The sequence below is a fragment of the Brachionichthys hirsutus genome, unplaced genomic scaffold, assembly GCF_040956055.1.
Source record: "Brachionichthys hirsutus isolate HB-005 unplaced genomic scaffold, CSIRO-AGI_Bhir_v1 contig_916, whole genome shotgun sequence".
Taxonomy (NCBI): domain Eukaryota; kingdom Metazoa; phylum Chordata; class Actinopteri; order Lophiiformes; family Brachionichthyidae; genus Brachionichthys; species Brachionichthys hirsutus.
This window is the reverse complement of record NW_027180327.1, coordinates 326,218-350,907: the sequence shown is the minus strand read 5'-3', so window position 1 is coordinate 350,907 and position 24,690 is coordinate 326,218. Positions and strand designations below refer to the sequence as shown.

The 24,690-nt window shown below is 41.7% G+C and overlaps 1 protein-coding gene across 1 annotated transcript in view; it reads left to right on the top strand.

Moving 5' to 3' along the window:
* Nucleotides 1–1,425: 1,425 nt before the first annotated feature.
* Nucleotides 1,426–24,690, top strand: part of LOC137912850 (plakophilin-4-like) — a 50,201-nt gene continuing 26,936 nt past the window's right edge. Inside the window, exons 1-7 of the mRNA XM_068756980.1 lie at nucleotides 1,426–1,441; nucleotides 3,119–3,252; nucleotides 15,888–16,000; nucleotides 19,542–19,576; nucleotides 22,509–22,628; nucleotides 22,926–23,119; nucleotides 23,832–24,399. Coding sequence (XP_068613081.1) covers nucleotides 1,426–1,441; nucleotides 3,119–3,252; nucleotides 15,888–16,000; nucleotides 19,542–19,576; nucleotides 22,509–22,628; nucleotides 22,926–23,119; nucleotides 23,832–24,399 — 1,180 coding nt within the window. The remainder of the gene's footprint in view (nucleotides 1,442–3,118; nucleotides 3,253–15,887; nucleotides 16,001–19,541; nucleotides 19,577–22,508; nucleotides 22,629–22,925; nucleotides 23,120–23,831; nucleotides 24,400–24,690) is intronic.

Here is a 24,690-nt window from a genome sequence, read left to right as displayed (position 1 = left end):
TCACTCTTTTAGTAAAGAATCTAATCATGCTATGCAAATGTTGAGCCGTCAATTAAAAAGGGGTAAGGGAAAAATAATTTATTAAACACTTGTTTTTTCATCATAGGCCAGTGGTATTAACTCGTGCACACAATCTTTTAAAAGGAATATATTTATCTGCCAAATTCATTCCCCTTTACAATCATTTACTTAACAAAAAAGGTTATGAACACATTTTTTAGGGTGCACCTAAATTAGTTACTGGTCAATCTAAATAAATAAATGTGTTAATTACACTTAAATATTCCATCCTGGCTGAGTATATACACAGAGAGAACACGTCTTTACTGTGCACGCGTAACCTGCATCCTAGTTTCCTGTATGCATGTAAATGTAGGCTGTGTGATGGCTAATATTATACAGAAAAAGGTGGTACAAAGCACAATGTGCTGATTGAACTTCTGAATTTATGTCTGTAGAAACTGATGCAAGAAAACCAAATGTGGGGCAGCAGATCTGTCTAATAGACACATTTGACTTGAACAGAATTGACAATATGCTTCACTATAGCCTGATTCCATGAGCTATTTTTTTTTTTTTGGGGGGGGGGGGGGGGGTTCTCAAATACAACAGAGCACATATATATGAGAAAGTATATATAAACTTTTACGTAAACATTAGAAAAATAAATATAGTTCCATAAGCTACATTTGATCACGCCATGGAAAAAGCGTTTGACTAAGAAGCTCAGGAGTGGCCGGGTTCTGAGGTCACTGGATCAAATCACGTGGCGCAAAGAGTCAGGGTGGAGTAAGACTTTTCTTGGCAAGCTTGGAGACACTGAGGATTATGGTACTTTGAAGGGGAGATTTAGCTCTGACTAGAAAGAGTGTTGAGTCAAAGAGCTGCATATTATGCCATGTTGAAATTTAGAAGCAATATGTCATTGAAGGAAATTATTTTAATAATCAGTTTTGTTTTGTCCTTATCTTCGTTCAGAAACCATGTATGCATACATAGTAGTTATTTTTTTGCTTAGTCATCGGAAATAGCCACAATGTTAATAATTAGATGTCTGTCTGCATCTTTAAGTCCATGATGAGGTCATCGTCTCCCTGGGAACCGCACAGCTTGGTCCTCAGGTGTTTAACCTAATGACAGACTTGGCATCTGAAGAGACCGGCCTTTGCACCTACAGCTCAGCCTTGGGCTCGCTTTTCAAACCGCTGAAGGGTTGAACATGCAACGTTTTAACAACCACACAGTGCAGCAAGGTTGTTTTTCCCCTCCGCATTTGGAGTGAAAGAAAGAAATGTAGAATAACCAGTCAGCCTACCGCTGCAGGTACCGTGGCAGGTTTGCAACAGCATCTTTGTCCTCACTCCTAACCCAAACAAGCTAGGATCTCCAAGCTAAGCAGAGCAAGATCTTTGTGGAACAGTTGAAATGGGGAATTACAGAGGTAAGAGCGGGAACACTGTTTTTGCTCTGCTTGATGATTCCTACAATACGGTCGAACCCCTTTTGTATGTTATTCCTGTGGTTCTGTTTCCTACATTTTACTTAGCGTGCACTCTCCGACAGTCGAGTTTAGACCGCTGAGAAATATCCATTCAAAGAGATTATATATACAAACTGTGGTCATGCTGTGAGGAATTGCTTTCTTCTTCATTTTGACAGGCTCGGGTGTTATTTCTTTTTGATGGAAGGTGTGTTTTATCAGACAGTAAAAGAAATAGAGAAATTCAGATTATGGTCCTTGTAATACTCAATCTATGAAGATTTTAATAATTATCATAAATTGCCTGTATCCTGGGACTCTGCAATTCTTCGGCTTCTGCAAAAATACACTGAGAGAGAAAGCAGAACCCTGACCGGGTTGGCAACTTCTGTCAGTTTCAGGATTTGCAGACTGCGTTCTCCTCTGTGCAGAATTCAGGGAGGAGGAGCTCTGCCAAACTCAAAAAAAACCTTTTCCCATTTCCTGTTGCTGTATTTTTTGGGAATCGAGTTCCGTGTCCTTGATTCAGAGGCTGCAGTGGAGGCGGTCTGGAGTCGGTATGCTACAATGGTGTGAATGAGCAGGAAAGGAATTTGGGATACTGACAGGCTACACAGTGTGGACTAACATTCTCGGTAGTAGTAAATCCTTAACACTGGCCCTGGCACATGGCTGGCTAGCAGAATACCTCAGGGTAACGTTTCGTAAAATGTCTTGGGGACCTCCCACATACATCACGCCTCCTCCCCCAATAGCCTTATCCCGGCCAAGAACCTTTCTGTTCTCTCTGTAAACAGACCAACCAGCTCACATCAGCTAAATGATTCCTTATTCGTCTCTGTGTGAGCACAGAGCAATTCAGGTTTTGGTGCTTATACATGACACCATTTGGCCTTTTAACCCTTTGGAATGATCTCTCTTAGCATTGAAGCGACTCGCTCTCTGTAAAGCTACTGTATAGAAGGTCTTCTCGTCACCCTCGGGCTGTGATTTTGAGCATTAGAATAAAAGATAAACACTTTACTGGAAAGAGTGTCCACACGCTAGCTGTAGGGCTGTGTTTTAATTACCATTTGTTCACCTCCTGGTGATTTTAGTAGGTAATATTCCTCTACTTTTAAGAACATTTTCATAATATATGAAACCAATGGGTCCGCTCATATCTTTGAGATACAAATTATGGTAGATCCTAAAGTCAGTAAAAGTGTTTCATCTGCAGTCGGGGGGCTTCTGGTAAATATGAAAACATCCAGCATTCCCTTCCTGTTTCTTTATTTTCTGCCTTCTCTAGAATTGTTGACTTTCATTCTGTTAGTGTTCCATAACTTTGTATTAGGTACAGAACTGTTTTTTTAAAAGCTCTGTTGTCTCAAGGCCATATGGCATTGATTTGCCATATTCACAAACATGAAACATTGACATCCGTTTTTGTCTTTGGGCCATATGGTGTGTGTGGGTGTGCGTTTTGCCGGTTGTTGCGGCCGCTGATAGTCATCGAGGAGTGGTTGACTAAAGGAGTTAGTATGTTTGCACACAGTTTTTCATACGAGAGTGAGTGTTGTTGTTTTTGTTGAGTGTCTGTGATGACCAGATTGTGTGTGTGTGTGTGTGTGTGTGTGTGTGTGTGTGTCCACACAGGAGGAATGCCAGCTCCTGAGCAGAGCCCAGTGACGGAGGAGGGGCTTCTGCCGACTGTCCGCGACCGTTCCGCTGGCCGCAGCATGGAGGTTGATAGCACAGCCACCACCATCATGGCCTCCGTCAAAGAACAGGTAGCATATTGCTTCCCATTCATTCCTCACTTTGCTTCATGTAATTGCTCATATCAATTTATGGGGTGTTTATGTGGAGATCAGGAATACTAAAGTGTCTGGTAAGTCACACATTCTACTCGGAGTTAATCCATCACATAAGCTATATGGACTTTTATCTTCCTCTGAATTTATCCTATGTTCCTTTTTTAAACTGTAATCATATAACGCTGCGGCACAGAATGCGAAGCAGAAATTTCTCTGCATATGGAATGGTGAAAATATCTTCCTGGCAGAACTGTAGCCTTTCTATATCTCCTTTTTGTCCTTTTTTGGGTGGAATAAGACGGACTGGCAGTTCTTGGTTGTTCATCGCCTGCAGTCATAGCCTGACTCGCATGAATGGACGACCAGGGAGATCATTGAGGAGGGTTTATGATCTTGTGGAGGGACATGCCCTCTGACTCACTCACTCAATCTATGTCTGTCTCCCTGATTCTTCTCCACTCCCTTCAAAGCCACGCTTTCTCTTTTGGTCACTGGCTTCACTCTATAGTCATACATATTTGTGAAAATCCAGTGCCGGGCAAACTAGGCGAAGACATTTAGCATATTATTAATGTTAATTCCATCTCATGTTCCCAAATGACACTTTAATTAAACAACAGTTTGAAATTAATTGTCTGGTAGTTGTTAAAGAATGACTCACAGAAGTCTCAATTTGGTTTATTACAGGGAAGTTGGCATTGTTAACATAAGTGAGTGAGTGAGGAAGGAAAGAAGGCGGTAGCACCTGGCGATGTCACTTCCTTCCTCAGAGTGTACTTCAGTTGCCTGTCCGGTTGGAGCAGATCTACGCAGGCGAGCAGGAAGAGCGGGAAGCCTGCCTGCTGCTGCTTTTGGACTTTGTGGCAGTTATTCAGACAGGATTCCTGCTAACGACTGCAGATTTTAAACTGATCGTTGTATCGGGTTTGGCAGGCAAATCAGACGGTGAGTGAGAGCAAAAAAGACGGAGGTGGCACTGGCTTTTTTGATTGCTTTTTCCCTGTGTTTGCTTGCGTGAGGGTTTCCTGTGATTGTTGAGAAGCAAACCTTCGAGGGATCTCGCTGTCAGTGTAAATATGCGAGTTTGCTGCACTGTGGTTGCGGTTCGGGCAGGGGCTCAGGATGACCGTGGTTTCAGCAAGTGTTTATATGACAACTGATTTTTATGTGCTACCCTTCTAAGACTTTTCATTATGATTTCCTCTTGTCTTGTTTTATTCACTCCTTGACTTTGCTGATTTGTCTTTTCTATCTTACTAAAGTTTTATGTCACTGCTGTAGTTCCAGCTGCTCAGGCTTTGCCCAAATGCCCAAACAAGGACAGATTCACCAGCTTATGATTCCATTCTCCCTGTGGGTTCATTGCTTGGTCTCTTGCTTCTGATTGCTAACAATCTCTCTTCTTTGCCATTAATGTAAGGATTTTATTCTGGTGGGCTGTAGTTCCTTCTTATTATAGTTCTATCTTTACTCTCTGCCTCTTTAATTCACTGTTCCACCATCTGGATGTCTTCCATAATGGTTTACTACAGATCCCGTTTACGTCTTTAGATATCCGTCTTTTTGTTTCTGCACAATTTTTGATTTGTAGAATTAGTCGGCCAATTTTTCAAGCCTGTCTCACACATGACCCTAAACGTAAACATTTTAACAAATATCTTTAATAACATTTGATTTCAGCAAAAAACAATTAGCGTGAGAGATATGATTGAATGGTCATTTCCTCTGCTGTCTGTATTAACTGAAAATGTTTAGCTATGTGCTTTGTCAAGGTCAATTTTAATTGAAAGTAAAAATTGATTACCGGTAAATGTAATCTGACAAGGATCTCAGATACATCTGCCGTCATGACAACCGCACGAGCTAATGTGAAATACTATTTTGTCTGCTTTTTGGTATCTTCATTCACAGAAAATGAATCTCCCTTGTTGTACATGTGGTTTCCCACTGGGTAAAGGTGAGAATCAATGCAGTACACGATTCGTCACTAAAGCAAAATCATGGCTTTTCTTCACACTCCGTATTGCCAAGGTGCGATAGAAGATTTAAAAAAAAGCATGTCAGCGAATGAAGGCAAAGATTGGACTTAATTTTTGTGAACAAACGTTTGACACTAATTGAATGCGTTCCCAAAGAGATTGTAGATACCATTAAATTGGTAATTCAAATGATGAGAGTGATTCAGTGAGGCTATAACAACTATAACACCCGGTCCTCCGCCCAGATAGAGCTGCACCTTTCATTAATGCTTCATTTTGAACTCTTTTGCTCAGGCTCGTATCTGTTTGCTTAACAAGGACTGCAGGTACCAGTTCAGAGTAGTGAGCACTGCCTGGGTAGTGTTTTACAACGATATACGAGCAATCGAGTCATTCTGTTATCAACAACGGTTAACTATTTTCACAAACTGGTATTCTGCTCGTTGATCAGGGTTTGGTTAAATTAAACCGGCTTATATCGGTAATGACCGTTTCTTTGTTAAATAAAATATTGCGCTCTCTGCTTGTCGTGTTTTGGTGTGCTTATTTTTCTCCTCCTTTACGACACTTTACCCTCAGAGCAAACCTTTTATTTGCTGTGCTTGGTCATGCCTGCATAAGCCATACATCTAGCAACAAAGGCTCTCTTAGCACGACATGCTGTGGTGTTTCAAATTATTGGGTCTCACTTTCACTTTGAGTCCAGTTTTTCAGAAAAATCTGTCTCCTGCTTCCTACGTGGGCACATATTTCACACAGAGATGGTGCAGTGGCATCTCTTTGAAGTCCAATCTCCTTTAATTCACATTACACTCCAAAACAATGTAGAAACATTGCTGCCAGCAAAGAAACCATTCTGTTGAACATGGAAAAAAAGATCAGATCAGTTGACCGTGTCCTCTAGGAGCTCACAAACTTTGTCCTGTCTCTCCAATTTGCTGACATTCTGTCATGTTTTCTTCTTTGAGGTAGCTGCTGATTGCTGCCGCTTAGGCCATATGCATAAATGTAAGCATCATCATCACCGCCCTATTCTGCCATTACACCTCGCAGTCACACAGATGTGCAGTTTTGGTGCTGTAACCACCTCTGCTGCAATCACAGAGGTGCAACAAACAGACACCTCATTACACAAAAACAAAGGCGTATCAGGCCTGCACTGAAGACTGCATGAAAGGAGCGTCTGTGACCTTTTTCCACCCAAGCCAGGCAGACACACACAGACGCCAGCTTTCTTTTCAGAGCCCAGGAGCTGACCATGCTGTGAGTGGTACAACTCCGGCAGCCACTTAAAAGCTTGATGAGTTGGCTGAAATATTACCCACTAGAGATACCGAAGCAAGCCTTGTTCGTGTTTTAATGAAGCCAGAATAATCTTAGTCTAAGCGACCCAGCTTAAGGAGTTCAAAGTTGTGACCAGGGCAAAGCTTCGAGGCACTATTTTTCCATTATGTATTTCATGCCAGAAGAGCAGCAGAAAGGCTGAATTCTCTCTGCAGTCTTTCTGAGTGTCTATTCTCCCTCCATAGGTGAAATTAGGACTCTAATTACAATCGACTAGTGATTTTCTCCACTCCTCAGGGTTTTATCTGCCTTCCTCTCCCTGCTGCTCTGTCACAGGCAAGGAGAAATCTAGAGGCATAAGCATTCTAGCCTCAATTATAGTCAAAAGAATGGAAGCCTGGCTCCGAGCAATTACCCCGTGGGGCAGAAGAACAAGTATGAAAGTGAAAGAGTGAGACGGATTCAGAGGGGAGGGATGCAGGTGAAGGAGAGTGCTCCGATATACAGAGGAAAGACAAAGCGCTCAGATACAGTAGGACGCGGAGGATGGTAACTAAAGCAAAAAGGACAGAAGTGGGAGTGTCAGCATGATGGAGGGAGGCAGAGAGGGTGTCACCTGGGAATGACTCTCTGAAGCGCTGCGGCAGGAAGCTGTCAATGCAAAGGAAAATGGAAAGGACTGGAGAGAAGAGAAAATCTGCTCCTAATGTGACATGATGCCGGCGCCGTGGTGTTTTCGTCCAGGGGGGAATGCTGTTTTGAAAGCATCCCTGGGACATCGTCACGAAACAAGCCTGTTAATACTCATCATCATCATATTCATCATTATAACTCACCATTATGGCTGTCTGCCACTTACAGAAGGCCCAGAAGACTTACTCTGGAAGGTGGTGGTACAGCCGGCCTATCATTTGGCTCCCATACGCCAGGGAGGAAGAAGTACTTGATTGGGTGAATCACCGATGAGATTGATGCCTCTGTCATGTGTGTGGGTTTCTCTTAATGACTGGTCCTTGATTGCTTATTGTCCTCATTCTAGCCCAGAGCAATGCTTTGTGTGATACAACACTATTGATCTGTCAGAGGAGCTGAATGGTCACTGATCCACTGAATTGCACTGGCTGTCTGACTGTTCTGTTCGCAAGTTACTTTAATTTATTCCCCAAATGTTCAGGTGTAATCAGAATACACAGAATAATCACATTTTATCAGCTTGTAGCTGCAGAAACTAGCAGGTCCGGTAGAGAGCTTCAATCAACGGAATTGGTGGATGTAAAAATGTTAAAATGAGGGGAAAGATTTGAATTTGTCTGCTGAATGCTTTTGAGTCTAGCATTTTACAGATGGCCTAGGCCCTGAACGCACCAGTGATCAGATGATAATGTTGGATAGGTCACACACTGTACAAAAGCTTGCTGCAGGAGAGAGAAATGGCCCACGGGAGGATTTGTGTGTTCCATGTAAAATGAACACTTGACGTTTAATAAAATATATTCTTACTAGGTGTGTTTTAACAGTGTGTGTCCACTGCTACAGAGCTTTGAATGTGAAATTCTTTTAAATGTTGCCACTTGAAGCACTAATGGAGTATAAGATGTGCTTTTAAAGTGTAATTAAGTGGGTCATGCTGTGAATATTAACAAGACAGAGATGTAAAGGCATTAGGTTTGATTAAACTTGGCTGCCCGTCCGCCTCAGCATTCAGCCGGTTTCCAGCTTTTTCCTTCTATATTTCCTGGTATCACTTGTTCCAGTCAGACCTCTGCAACATGCAAATACAAGATGGTATGACTTGGTACCTGTAAATGAGTCTCTTCGCTCCCTTGCACAAACTGTCCTCTGTGTTTGACTTTCTTCGTTTTATTGTGGGAGCTGCTGCTGTGTTAATCGGAGAGCCGCTAATGACACTTTCTTTAATGGCATTTTCATTTTTAAGCCAAGTCACTTCCTTTTCACATACAGATATATATAAAAGAATGATCTCAGTGATCTGGCTCATCTGTGTTAGCAGCATGTTTCATCTAAAATTCCGCCAACATGAAGTTATTTTTGGAGTGCGGATATGTGTTGTTGTTGTAAGAGGCCTTTTTTAATTGGCAATGCGAGACCTTTAGACCTTTCTCAGGAAATGTTTTTATTTTGTATTTTTTAAAGCATTTTTTTATTTCTTAGGTGATTATATCAGTAGAAGGATGCTGAGGATGGAACTGCCAGGAAACAGGGCTAGAGGTCGAACTAGGAGAAAATACATGGACGTATTGATGGAGGACATGAGAGTGGCTGGTGTTGGGGAGGACGATGCAAAATGACTACAATAGTCATTTTGTTACTCAGAAACAAGTTGGATTTCCAACTATACATCCAAACAAATATATTACTGTCGTCTGGTGGTAAAAGTGACTGAATTGAATAGAATGTTTGCCTTTGCTGTGATTCTTGCTTACAGTGCTGGCATAAGACAAATAATCCTAAGCAGCTAAAGTGAAATTACCACAGTGGGACCCATCAATTGATATGGGGAACCAGCGCTGAATTAGAAAGCTCCAGAAAGCTTCTACAGCAATTTTATCATTCTCTGACCTTAAATTTTGTCTGTATGTAAAACTGCAGAGGTCATTTTTTATTCCTCTGAAGAAATAGTAGCTCTGCAAGTTTCCTGCAATAAGGGGTTGTAATGCAGCATTAGAAATCCTGACAGAAATGATGTTCCATTGTAAACTTGCTTTCCCATTATTTTAGGGTGAGAGAGAAGCCTCTTGCCATATTAACAGCTTATACAGTAGAAAAGATGCGGTGCAGCTGTGGGTGCTAAAGCAATTTTCCCTCTCTGATTAACCCGTGGTAATGTCTGCAGCTTACCTCAGAAACACACATTACTGTATTTCTAAATGCCCTTCTAACTTGTGGGGTTATTATAATTCTGTACAATGTGGCATGACCCTGTAGCCATTTTCCTTAAACCTTAGTATTGTAACAAGGTGACTTTGTGACAGTTTGTGTAAGTAATTGTGCAGCGTACGAGTCACACATCCCATTCGGAGGCTTGTTTATTCCGCACACACTTCAGGCCTACTTATCTGTCCCTGATGCTGCAGAAATCCTTTAACTTCTCCTTTAACATTGAGCTCTCTGTGGAACAGGTCTGCCATAGTGCAGCTTGTAACATACCGGTAGTTGTGATTTTTGCTTTGCCAAAAATAAATGTCATCTAACCCAACAAAGCAAAGCAAAATAGGTCTCAACATCACTAATGGCCATGCACCCCTTTCTATAGAGGTTCAAACCCAAAACCCACTCTCACGAGCTACAAGATCTATTAATACATCAATGGTGACTTTCACATTCCATGAACATACCTTCCTTTGCAGTTAGATATATGGCATCACAGACCTTCATATTATGCATGTGTGGTGCACAATTAAGAAAGGTTTGCAACCACACTAGTTACTGATGAATACTGTGTGTAGCTGAATAATTGGAACATGCAAGTAGGCATCAATGAGCAATTGTAATGGTTAAGAATTAGGGCTTGATGTTATTCATATTATGATGCAATGAATGTTTTCATTCATACCCCAGAGCTTTGAACTTATTAGATATTCACTAAATGTAAAATAACACATTCAAACTTTAGAGAATTGAAAGTTGCAGGCAGAGAAAACATGCCAATCTGTAAAGCAAAGTAGACTTTATGCTGACGTGTTAAAATGTCTTGTGGTTGTCTAATGAAAGGAACTTTTGAGAAAAGAAAGCAACAGTTTAAATTGTTACTGGTTGACTGCTTACTATGTGAAAGGTGCTAGAGACTTAAAGTCAGACAATCTGTCTAATCTCAGTTAAAGAGCTTGGCTCGTTGGGAAGCTCCTGAATGTTAACCAGAGAAACCACAGAGGTTCTTCAGGAAGGCTCCAAGTTTAACCAAAGGAATAGGGCTTTCAGAACTAGTCAAAAGGAAAATGCCATTATAATCACAGCACAATAGAAAATAATTCACATCCCACTTGTGTTTATTCTTGATTACTAAATTATTATTGGCTTTATTTGATAGAGACAGCTGAAGAGCTGACAGAGCATGTGGGCGAGAGTGGGGAGCGCTGTTGTGTTTTTCAAGCAAAATGTAAATCCAAAAATCATTCCTGATAAATTATTGACTTGTATCACATTGACAATATGTCACAGGTTTACAGTGCATGTGTACATCAGTGTACACTTTTGAATATTTGAGGTCTAATTTTGCACAAACCTTCCAATTATGTTGCACTACAATCTTTCTACCGAACCAGCAGCGGGCAGAAGCCCCTTCAGGCGTGTCTGATGGGTCTTGCATTGTCAGCATTCATAAAGATGATGAGGTAGCCTGGACATTGGAGGTGTGGTCTGCTGTCGTGTTTCATCTGTTTCTTTCGGGTCCATCTGAGGACACAAGGGGACAGGATCTGAATCAGCTCTTGGACTGTGTGCAGATAAGTCCCAGCAGCCTAAATGTAATAGCAAATGAAGGCACCGCTGGCCTTGTTGGTACAGGAAAGCCGGTCACCCATTGTCCTTGTCTTGTCCTTTTGCACTAAGGCTGGTACAGACATGGCTGAGCCCACACTCTTTAAATAAGCATAGGCTTTGTATCATGGTCATTTTTGCTGTACTCTGTCTGATCATTATGCTGGAGAAATATCGACTATGCAGGGGCCAAGTAAGTAGGAAATTAAAAACACACCGGTCCCCAAAAAGACAAATTACACAGAGCCGTGAATACTCATTCTCTTTTGCATCATCTGAGCCTTGCAAACAGACACGTGTGTTCCTCATCTCTGTTTCAGCAGGCCAGGGCCCATTTTGCCAAATAGCTCCGTGCATCACCATCTATTTATGGACATATTTTATCAAACCCATAAAAGTCATAATGAGACACAGAATAACAAAAGTATTGAACTGTCTGTGAGAAAGGGGGTTTTAAAGGTCTTTTTTTGGCAGCATTCCTTTAAGGTATTTGAGGCCAGTCAATTTGGCATGACAGAAAGAGTGCATCGATGTTTCCAGCAGGCTAAAGGATTGGAGAATCAGCCACTTAACTCTTCCATTATCCACGCAAACGATCACTGATGGAAATTGTTCTTCTGGAATAAAAAAATAAATATTTAAGTAACAACACCAATACGACAGAGACAATATCTGTAAAATTTATAACAGGGATGCTACCAATTTATCAATCCAGAGAAAGGAACATACAGACTGCCTCCAGAAAAACTGTGGCGTTAGGGTCGGCATGATGGCAGGACGGCTGTCAGCTCTAGATTTAGTGCAGAATATCAGTAGTGACTGCCATGTCTACAACAGATGTCTCTTTGCTGTGCATGATTAATGTAATGGTGCATGTAATCAAAAGGCCATCTCACTTTTTGTGCTTTAAAAAAGACAGAGCTGTTTACTTTGGCTGCGGCTTTATGTGCAACTAATGAGAAGTGATGCTTTAGTTCAGGGGTCTCAAACTCAAATTACCTTGGGGGCCGCAGGAGGCAAAGTCTGGGTGAGGTTGGGCCACATCAGGCATTCCACAAAAACAGAAAGCTTAACCTCGCCCATAACAAGCGTCTTACTTTTCCAATACATAGTTCCCACAGGTCATGTGACCGCCCCCGGAGATACCATCTTCATAGGCAAGCTGCTTCGTTTGCGTGCCTTGTTTACTATATTTCACTCGCAAATTTCAACTATTTTATCATATTTGCAGCGTTATCACGAATAGACAAAGTGAATCGGACTCTAAAGAGACTCTATCAACACAAGATAGAGATACGATGCGAACATTTCCGTCATTAATGCCGTAGATCCATATGTGCTCACAAATTACACAATACATGTGAGCAGGAAGTCACTGGAGGCTACAATCATTCTGCCGAGGGTTGGGTTGGTGACGTTTGCTCAACTGCAATCAGTGGAAAAGTGGTCGTCATAGCAGAGTTGTGTTGAATGATGCATGATAACGGGTTAAACTTACCTTGACCTGCTGTCCGATATAAAGCCCCCGCCTGCACAACTTAGCTCCTCTGTTCCCCTTAAAGCAGCGTCAATGCTGCTTTCTGTAAATTGTATTACTTATTTGTACACTTAAGAATGATATTAGAATCTGCGCATCAGTCCATCCGTGCAAAATAAGTAACTTACAGAGACCCTTTTTTAATTCAGTCAAATAATTTATTGAAATTAATAAAAAATTTATTTCTTGAGGTAAAACATTCCCAAAGTGTTAATGCCAAGCCGCTGCGTCCCTGCATGGGTCCTCTGCAAGCCTGCTGGTGCGTCATCTCCGCTCACTGCAGCTGCACGGCTCGGCTGATTGGCCTTGATTCACTGTTTGCTGTTCTCATAAAGGGTTTTACAACATGCATGAATAATCATATATATTTTATACTGAGCTTTCCAGTTTCGTATGTTTAAATGAAAGGAACAGAAACAAACATTTGACAGGCGGCATAATTGTGTACAACAATAACAACAACAACAGTTAAACGTGCTTTGGACCGAGATAGTTCACATTTTTGATGAACTTATGTAGCAAAAATGAACAAGCAATGCCAATATTTGTCTAACTTTATACCTAATGTCAGTCGGAACTCCATTCAATGCGTCGTAAAGCTGTTTAAGGTATTAATTGTGGCACGATTCATGTAGTGACTTACTGCAGCGCAGACGCCCTCGATCTCGTTACTTTCTACAATAAAGCAGCAATTATGACATTCACAAGTTACCAGCTTATAGTCCTTGGAAAAGGTTCATTCTGTTCCGAAAAAAAATGAAAAGAATTCATATAAAACTCGCAGGCCGCATTAACCTTAAACTTTCATATTGTCCTGAGGGCCACAAATGATCATCCTGCGGGCTGCAAATGGCCCGCGGGCCACAAGTTTGAGATCCCTGCTTTAGTTGAAGTTACTGAACATGCTGACGCCACAAAACAGTTAGATAATGAAGGCAAAAAAAAATCTGTTCTGCCAAGAAGGACAATTTTAGGAACAGGAAATGTCACTCCTCGTTTGGAAACAACAGTTTGTTCTGTGTCAGAGTTTCTGCTCCACGTTTCCTGTAAGATTTGAAAATCCTGGACAACTACATTCAACATTTTATAAAATTGCATCTGTTACTGTTGAGTTTAAAAACTATTTAGAAGCCATTAAAACCATACGTCACACCCCAGAGTATTTTATTCAATACCTCGGGAACAGGACTCAGCTGTCTTTTTTAAATTACTCTTCCTTGTGTTACTCATGTGACTTTAACTGCCCGGTCATTGTATTCATTTACACCAAACGGGGCAGTTGTGTGTTAGGAGTAAAGCCTCTCTGTGTATTCAGCCTCTGACTGAAATCAGAACTCATCAGAGATTTTTGGTCATCTTGATCCAGTTTCTTCTTTTCCTCTGGATGGTCTGTAGGTCATAAATCATCCAGCCAGCCAGCAGTCGGTAAGGACAAAGCAGTTCTAATTACAGTGGACTGCTTTGGACTGCAACTCACTCGCTGCAGATCGACTGTGACAATGAAGAGAGATCTACTATAACTGATAAAAATTAAAGCCGTCCTGCTTTTGATAAACTGTTCCAGTTGAGTGCCTTCAGTCCTCATACCTTGTGATGCAGCAACATTTTTGACCTTTAGACTGTTTAATAAAAAACCCTGTTCTGTGTCTCATTGAAGTCTCAGTCACTCCTTCACTGCTTTACACCTAAAACTTGTGCTCTGGTAATCCCATTTGCTCCTATGTATAATTTAAATCAGAAAATGACCTAATAATAATAATAATCCATATCCAAACAGACCAAACAGTATTTAAATATGATCTCTCTTACATTAAAGACATGTTACCTTTTCAGTCACATGACCTGCACTATCTCCACGCGATTGAGTAAAAGCACAATTTCTGAGCCTTGTGATGGGATTTCCCACCTATGGAGTGGACTATTTCTCCTTTTATGTTTTCTACGGTACCTTGTGAAACGATACCGCCCTGGACCAGCTGTGCCGGAGCTGAATTTGCTGTTAAGTTGATGCAAACTATGCATTTCTTGCAGCATTGAGAGTAGCTGTGCTAATTCACACACAAATGAGATGTGATCGTATTGTGGACCATTTCATCAGGAGATTGATTTTCAGTATTGTAAACCGGCCCTACTCATATATTTTTTGATACTCATTGTGAGCTACAGGATACTCGTTTCATTTGTGTACTGTGTGTACTGTGCTGTTGTGTAATTTATCGTTGAGCTCTGTCTATATTCATTTCTTAAGGGAAGGCCTGTGTAATCTTTATGTGCAGCACAAGAAGTAGTCGGGAACAGTAGTGGAATCACACTGGTATCCCAGCCCCATGATACAATATCATCATATTAGGGAAATCGTTTTCTCTCCTGCATTCCACGTCTCACTACAGTCAACCACACATATATTTTACCGAGGCAGAGAAGAGCAGTGGAGCGTAAAGCAGTTTTTTTGGAGGTGGGATGAAAAGAGCATGTGCATAGTGTGAGGGGAAATTTCCGTGCACCCTCGGGGAACAGTGGAGGGGAGGTGTGGAAAGTGGGCTGGCCTCAGTGCTGCAGAGCCGCTAAACGTCTTCAGACAGGACACAATAGAAGCTGAGATACTGATGTGTCTGTGAATGTGCCCAGCTGCCCGTGAATGTAATTGAGCATGGTAATGGACATTATAAGGGACAGCTCCAGATAGCAAAGCAAGGATTTAGGTTGCATGAGGCCTTTTGTAAGAAAAGGGTTTGGTGCTGGTGCTTGTATCCTTTTCATACAAGACAATGTGATTGCTGAGTAAGAAACTATGTCCACGTCTTATAAATAAATGTGCCTGTGTATGCTTGTGTACAGAAGACCCTGTGTGTGTCTTATGAGTGTCACGATGCAGCGCCGGGAGCGAGAAAGCTGTGCCACTAACAGCCTGGCTAAGGCTGGATAATTGGTCAAATACTGATTTATGCCCAACTCCCTTAGAAACAGGGCTACCAAAGCAAATATCATCCACTGAAGTCCTGCTCGTCCCTTTACGTGGTGAGAAAAATAGCAGTTTCATGCAGAATGTAAGTGTGTGCCGTTTGTGGCTTTATAGGAATGTGTGTGATGCCTGCTTTATAAGCAAGTTGTGAGCAAACATCCTGTTTTTGTTGTCGCGTGCTTCTCTTTTGTGTCATTAACCTACATGTCATGATGAAGAATAACGCTGTAGAAGCAAGCTGTCAGACTGTCAGCCAGCCTCTCATAGAAGAGAAGTGGGTGAAGCTCTCTCTGAGGAGACTGTTGTCCTGTCCCTCAATACTGTCGGTCTCTGCTGTGCTTATTTGCAGGAGCTCCAGTTTGAGCGGCTAACCAGGGAGCTGGAAGTGGAGAGGCAGATTGTGGCCAGTCAACTGGAAAGATGCAGACTCGGAGCCGAGTCGCCAGGCTCTGGTAGCAGCAGGTGATGAGAACATGTACACGGACACACACACAAGCTCACACAGTGCAATCTAACATATGGCTATTTCATCCTTCACAACAGTGTCCGTATTCCATTCATTCCACCTTATGGCACATTGACGGGGTATCCGATTGGTGAACATAAACATTTTATGTTTTGTTATTATGAAATGGACAAAATTGGTTTGATCTAATCTAAAGAGATTAGATGTTTCCTTCTCATCAGTGGATTAAGTTGATCCGAAATGGAAAGATGTTTGCATACCAAATATCAAGCCCGTGTTTTTCAGCAACAGTCTGTTTTTTTCGATTGTGAATACGTAAGTTCGTCGAGTCTTGTTTGCTCAGTAAAGCGTTACTGTCAGTCTGAAAAGAGTTTGGCGCTTCTGAATTTGTTCTGGGAAGACACTTGATCAGCTGCAGCACGAGGCTGCCTGATCATCACACCTCAGTGGCCACGCATTCTGTCCGGTCAGACAGTCAGGTTCATTCTTACAGCTCAATACGTCTGAACAAAATCCCAGTGGGTTGACATCAGCCGTGTGTTACCACACAGACTTACCTCACTGTCATTTGTCAAAGGTGCAGAGGGTAGACAGTGAAGTACAGGAACCAATAGCATCGCTACAAATCTATACACTTAAATCACGGTTTTCTAAAATTAGAGCTATAATTTTTGCTATGCTGCTCTGCACTTTCACAGAAAGCTAAATTAAGTTTTGTAACATCCAGTCATGCGTCACCATTTTCAGCTGTAGTTGTACTTGTTGTGTAAGTAATATGTAGACCGTCATCTAGGCCTGATTAAAAATGTAATTCCTTGAAATAGCAAGGGAAATTAAAATAGAGGTTAATAGACTGTGACATTTCTCAAGGACTTTTAATGGGATTGTTCTTTGCTATTTTCTGCTGCTTTGCATCTGTCACAGCCAACAGGAGATATATCACAGCGATATACCGTGTGGGTGTTCTAATAATGATTCATCAACCCTGAACACTTAAAATGCAACTGCTTCAGTGATCGGACCTTAAAGTGTATAATGGTGTATAAGAATGTAAAGGTAAAGAAACTTCCGGATGCTGGCGCTACATTTATTGTTCAGGACTCAATCACAAGTCTTCAAGCTCCAAAAGCTGCATATTTCTCGTTTGTGCGGTAAACAAACACTATTTGACACTAATATTAATTGTCGGCTGGGGAATCTTGCTACTTTTGCTCATGTTATTTGTTTTAAGCAAAAAATAATTCAACATTAAACCGTTTCTGTTGGTAAACTGATTATTCTTTTCTGAAAATTGATCTCTAAATGATCTGAATGCACAAAGAAATCTCGAGTTCAATTGACTGCTCATCTTAAATGGACACGCTAATGCATAATATGGAATTTAAGTTTTTCCTTTGACCTTGCTTCACAATAGCTACAGAGAAACAAACTACTGGTACTGCTGCCATGAGTCTCGCAAATGGTTGCAAGACTTCTCAGGAACTGTAGTTAATTGTTGAATTGTGGTTTAACAATCAGGTCTATTCATTAGACATTTTTATTCTGCAGGTGTCCAATGATCCTATTCTGATTAAACACCAATAATTCAACCAGAAAACAGAATCACACAATCACAACAACAAAGCAAATATAAAAGCAAGGGCTCTTCTCTCTTGGGAACCAACATGCATGCACCACCTCTCAGGGACTCCTAGAATAGCATAACAGCAGCATCTTGACACCTTTTTTTGAAGCCAGGGGACAAATAAAATGGAAGTCACTGCATGTTTGTGTGTGAATGGAGATTAGCTTTGGCTCCTGGGGTCACAGCTATGCTCTATAGCTCAGCAGGATGACAGCGGCGGTAACAACACATTCCCAGGGTTCTGATGGGAGGGTTCACATTTTGTGACACCTTCAAAGTTGACCACTCCATTGTGATTGGCAAATGTCCTGAAAGATGTGACCTGCCCCCAAACAAAGGGGATTATGGGACAAATAATGTCCTGCCAGGAGAAAGCCAGTTGTTTATCAGCATCTGCTTTGCAATTACTTTACGCTGTCTTCACCCAGCCAGACAGTCTCTCTACTTGGCTCAGTGAAGCACAACTCACAGGGCTTCCTCTTTTTAATTGCCATGTGCTCATTAAAATTCTGATAGCTGTGCCTCTTAACACTCATTGAGTGACGCCTTAGTGAGATGAATAGCAGTAGATGCACCATCAGATGCGTAATAGGATTGATATAGCAATAAAAGAAAAGACTTCCCCTGCTCGGTGTCTGGATGTTGTAATAAACAACCTTGGAAAAGTGGCTCTTTGTGAAGCGAATGGGTTTTCCTTTCCTTGGGTCAGAAAGTACTTTCACAGGTCTTTCAAAGTTCACAATGTGAGTTGCTCATTAGATGCCACTGCGTGGCTGTTCTGCATTTACATTTCTGGCTGAGGCCTAACAGGTCATTTTTGTGGAAGTGTTCCTTTCAGTCAGATCAATAATTGGTCAAGTTTTGTCAAACCCAAATTTACAGTCAAAATTACTTTAGCAGTATTTTCTGAATGTAATGCTTCATCCTGGTTCTCTCCGGGTTCTCCGGGTTCTCCGGGTTCTCCGGCATCCTCCCTCCACCAAAAACATGCAGCTTAGGTGGATTGTTGTTGCTAAATTGCCCCGTAGGTGTGAGTGTGTGCGGCTGTCTGTCTCTGTGTTGCCCTGCGATGGACTGGCGGCTTGTCCAGGGTGTACCCCGTCTCGCCCATTGACTGCTGAGATAGGCTCCAGCTTGGCCCGCGACCCGATAACGGATGAAGCAGTTGGAAAATGAATGAATGAATGAATGAATGTAGTGCAAAAGTTTGCAAAATGATGATTCATCAGGAAACATCTCAGCTTGCCCAAGTCATTCCAATCAGCACAAGAAGAGCCAATGAACAAGGATAACAAAATATAGATGACAAAATAGTCATTGTAATGCTCGAGACATTTTTCCAAATGAGGCCAAAGAACAGAAGGTCGATTAAAAGCCGGCGACTCGATGCAGATTCTGCTAGACGTATTCCATCGTCTACTAGGTGCTTGATTGGGAGCCTTTCTGCTGTGAGCCAGACAATTCATCTTCAGTCGCTGCACACCATCACTCCATCCTTCCTGTTTGGTGCTGGGTATCCTCAGTGGTTGTGACTGAGTGGGAGTCACAAACTGCAATCACTATGTGGCTGGAACATTACACTTTCAGCTTGTCCCGTCAGGGGTCGCCATAGAAAATCAACCTATATTAATTGTAGTTCCAGATTAAAAAATTAAATGCTAATAAAAAATCCAGTTCAAAATTTATAATTTCATGGGAATAAACCCTACCCTAGTTCTTGTTAAATACAGATGACATAAATGGACTTGTATGCAAACATTAAATCTGAATGTAGGCAGTATACCCCACAAGTGTAGAATAATTACCATCTGTGACCCTGTTGTGAAGGATTTCAGTCTTTATTTCATTGGGACGCTTTTTGGTTTGAAGAGCAAATATTATAATTATTTTAATCTCCCTTTTTCACCCCACAGCTCATCTGAGAAGTCCCTACCGTGGAGAACTGCAGGTATGTCAGCTCAAACACTCTGGATATGCTGCTTCTTATCGATGTTACTTTATTCCACACTTACCATTGGTATAAGCATTATGATTTCACGCTACACTTTCTCACACACATCTCTCCCTGTAACTAGACCTGGAATAACCTGAGAAGCAGCTTTGGTGAAGTATTTGTCAGATAATTAATGTGAATCAACAAATCACTGGTCCCGAGGAGTATCAATAGTATTACAGAGTAGTACAGTAGCATCATGGCAACAGGTCCTCGGTACTTCCTCTGGATGCTTCCTATATTATATTATTTTTATATATATATATATATATATATATATATACTATATTATACTGTACTGTACTGTCATTATTTGTACAGTACAGTACACACACATCTGTGTGAACACACACAAGCACCGTTTGAGATGTGGATTTTGAGGATCTCTCTGCTTGTTTAGTTCACATTTTTCTTCAGCATTGAGCAGAGTAATTGAACGTACTAATGGATTTCAGGGCTTATTAATTGCATGGTGGTTCTGTAATGGTCATTTATCTTTTCTTGTCGATCCTGCCAGAAGTACATGTGCCCTAGGAATATTCTTGCTTCCTTGTTGAGTCCATTTGATTACTGTTTGAACACACTGGTTCTAATCACAATCACTGTTTTTGGTTTCTATTGAATTCTAACTGTACTGTAGATGATAAATGATAATCCGATGTGTTGATGTACTTTCTTCCAATATAAATGCGGTGTAATACACTGCATAATGGGCCATGCTTTTCTGTGGGACCTCGTGGGCCACCGTATGTCCCTTCGCTTTAAGAATTTCAGACATAATTTTTACTGTGGAAAGTAACCTTTTAGCCCCAGGAAATGTCAATGATTCGTACTTCTTATCCCCGGATTATAGAAGACGGGCACAGCAGAATAAAAGCTTTCTTTCTGCGGCTGTTTTTACTTCTCATCTCTTTTTATGCAACTGGATTTCTTCAGATATGTTAGTTAAACATAGCAGCATCATGTTCACGCTGGAGCCCATGTCATTTTGAAGAAAATCCAGTCTGTATGTTCAGCATTTTTAAATGCATCAGCCATTTATATAAAGAGAATAAGCATGATGACAGGCTGAGTCGGCTGAATTTCTTACCAAATGGCTATTTTAGCTTTCAAGGGAATCGTGCTTCAAAAGTTAGCTATTTTTACCAGTAATAATAGCAGAAATCAAGAAACCAGCCAGCCACTGCTAAATTGGTTGCTGGCTTTACCACACTGTAAAGTGAAATGTCGCAGCATTCCTCAGTCACTTACCGAGACGCGGTCCTCACAACTGGTCTCCATTATTTTGCTAATTGAGTTTTTCTCCCCATCCCCGATCTTTCAAGTCAAGGTAGCAAACTGAAAATCATTAAAACAACTAAAACCTGTAAATGAGGAAAATGGGATTGACATTTGTGAGTTACAGATGGTTATCTGTGTGGGCGCTCAGCGCTGTGAACTAATCACCAGTTTTTCTTAGAAATATTTGTCATTTATGGACAGGAAAATGTATGGCCACATGATTAATAGACTTCTGAAGTTACCAAGGCAACGCATGTGTAACTGATAATGCTCTTACATGTTTGAGAGAAAAACATAACAGAGAATAAATAACAGAATAAATAACCCCATTTATGAAACTAAAATCATAACGGCTGAGAGAGCTAATTGTGAGTGCCGCCATATGGATATATGAAATTAATATTTGATCTCAAATGTGATTAACGGCACCCCTGTGTTTCACATCACCGTCTCCTCTTCCTCTCTGTGCTCCTTTGTTCTGGCTTTTTGGCATCTTATTTATCAAACGGGGTCAAGGCTCAGAATAAAAAGCCTCTGGTCTGAAGCCACACTGTGTGCTTGACACTGGAATTGAAGGAAGGAAGCACTTCATCAGTTGTTTCATTATTTACCAATAAATAGAGTAAAAAAGAAGCAGCCCTTGAAAACATTGTGGAGGTTATCAGTTTTCATTTTTCCTTCCATGTTTATTAAAAAAAGAAAAATCAGGATACAGACACGAAGATAATGAAAAAATAATCTGTCCTGTTTACAACAGAATGTGAATGGTGACACGAAATTGCAAGGCTAAACAATCTGAAATAGAAATTGATAAGGTTTTTAATTTATACAGGATTTGCAATGAATTGGAACAATAAAACACCAAAATAGAAAGGGACACAATAGTCAAGTAGTCTGTTTAATACCTGCTGAAGTCACTGAGCAGGCAAAATAATCAGCCATCAAAAACCGCAGGCCTGTATGTCAATAGATTTATTCAACAGGTTAGTTCAGCCAACAAGGCGGCTTCTTAGCAGGGTTCATCGCTCGCTGTCACGGCAACTAACCATCAGGATCCCACAGACCAACCCGCCAATGTTTACCTCATTGTTTCCCTCCACTTGCCACCTATTGTTCTTGTGATTGCAGAGCAGCCCATTGACACCGGTCATGCTTAGCTGTGTTGTGATTGTGTGGGAGAATTGTGCACAGGGATATTAGAGCTTTTATATCAGTTTATCTCATTGATTGTTGTCATGTATGAAGGGAGCAAAATGGCGTTCTGTGGCTCTACGCACAATCGAAGTGACAAGATGCCCAACTTTGCCTTCCTAAATTAGATCTGTGTTGAATAAAGTCAGCTGGACTTGCAGGAATGGATGGAGGATGTAGAATGACTGAGACTCTTCACATCCTTTCCCCAAATCCAACTGTACATATTTGTGAAGCTGTTTCATAAATTCTGTCTTCTGTTTTACCTTTCGGGTCCAAATATTTTAGCTGTTTAATGACGATCATAATATTTCTATTAAAATCAAAACTAACTAAAGACCTAGCTGTAATAGTTTCAGACTCAAAGCTCTTATTCTGCATCTGACCTCCTGCTGTACTGTGTTTCCCCCTCCAGAACTCTCCGCCCCGGGGGACACAGAGTCCCGGGTGGCTGGTAGCTCTCAGTCGCCCAGCTACCACATCAGGGCCGAGTCAGAGCAGGTGTACTCCCCAGACCACTGCTCCCTCCATGAAAGTGAGGCTCTGTTATTGTAATCTTTCCATCTTCTGCTGCCCTCGCTTCTCAGATCTTTGTTTACGGAGACTTTTCAGCTATAAACAGCGATTTAACTTTTGTTCTACACTTTGAATTTTTCCATACTGATGCTTCGAGTGTCAAAGACAGTGATGCATGCTAACAGCCCCACCACCACCACACCCCTCCCCCTCATATGGCATTTAGCTTTAAGAAGGCTGCATAGATAAAGGTCGTCTTTATCATGAAAGCGTTATTCTTGTGTTCTCTTCATTCATTCCCATTTCTCTGTCTCAGGGTCTGCGGGGAACTCCCGCAGCTCAAACCAGATGAATTCATACTCGGACAGTGGCTACCAGGACACCAGCAATGGCTACCACAGCAGCCAGAACCTTGGCAAGGCTGAGCTTAGGATGCAACACTCCTTCCCTGGCACAGGCACTGGAACCCTGTTGAGGAAAGCCAGGGCAGAGGGCCAGGCTTCAGCCCAGGTACGGCCAGCAATGACACAGACAACATATTGCTATTTCAATCTGAAAAGCTATTTGTAAATATTTCTAATGCATTTACACATACTACTAATATATGTATACCTAGAAAACAGTTCTAATTTTCAGTTGGTCAAATTTCTGACAACAAAAGAGTTGCACCAAAAAGGCAGCAACATAGTGCATAAAGGCACAGAGGGTACACAGTGTAGTGTAACATAATCATACGTCCTACAGAGACCACTGAGACACCAAACAGACACACACACACCGTAGGGGACGGGGAAAAAGACTAAATACGGCAAAAGCCAGTGAGTAGGTGCTTGTGATGCTTTGTGTTATTTAACATGTCGATCACTCCATCAAACCGCCAATCTTTACAGTGCACCTTTCAAACCATCTGCATGCCATTCAAAGTACTGCACAAGTGGCCGATCAAAGATAAAGGATGGAGAGACTGATCCACTCACTAAAACAGCAGCAGTAAAATATGGATAAAGATTGGATAAAAAAGACAAAGAAGAGATAAGCGAAGGGCAAGTGATTGATAGAAATTATAGCTACACATTTATGAGAATCAACTAAATCAACATTAAAGACACATTCTCAGCCCTGCAAAAATGCATTTATAGCAGTGAATACAACATGGCAACGTTTTTGTATTTCTTGAAGAAATGAATGTTGGGCGCCATATTGCTTTCTGTCTGTCCTGCAGCTTCCAGCAGTGGCATCAGCAGGGCCTGGCCGAGCAATGCGGAGGGTAAGCTCAATGCCTTCTCGCTCTCACTCGCCAGCGCACACGAGCGGCATGTCCCCCTCCCGCGGCTCCCTTCGTACTACGGTTGGCAGTGCCTATGGCTCCCCAATTGTAACTGAACCCAAACCCCTCTCCAGCATCTTCTCTACAACCTTACCCTCTGCCCAGCGCAACTCTACCACCTCCGGCGGCGGCTCGCCCTACTCCGCGCAGAACTCCCCTGCTGCACTGAGACGCGTGAGCTCCACAAACTCGCGTTCAGGCAGCACCAGCCAAAACATCTCGCCGTATCAGGCCTCGGCATCGTCGGGACGCATGGGCTCGCCACTGACCATGGTGGATGGAATCAATTCTCCTTTAAGCAAACAGCCGAGTCACTCGTCATCTCCCATCAGAGCTAGCATGACTGCTGTGCCCCAACACTACAGCTCCACGCTGCCCCGCTCCCTGCTCCACAACGCCGACCTCTACGCACCCCAGAGTTATGACATTTATGAGAGGATGATGCGACCTGACCACCTCACAGGTTCCCAGATACACACACACACACACGCAGGTAAATATGAAATATGTATCACATAATCAAACTCTTCAGGAAAGTTCGTCAAGTACAACATTTAACTTTTATTCCATTAATTCTACATTTTTACATGTGTGATTTAGGACTGTTATTGTTTTGTTGCAAATATCATTAATTCACTTCATGTTTACAAAAGATCATTATCTACCCTGAAAGAAACCCCACCAGAAAGTACCTGGCTTTTTAATTTATATGTAACCGCTAAGCTAATCAGGAGGTTGCTTGGATAACCACAGG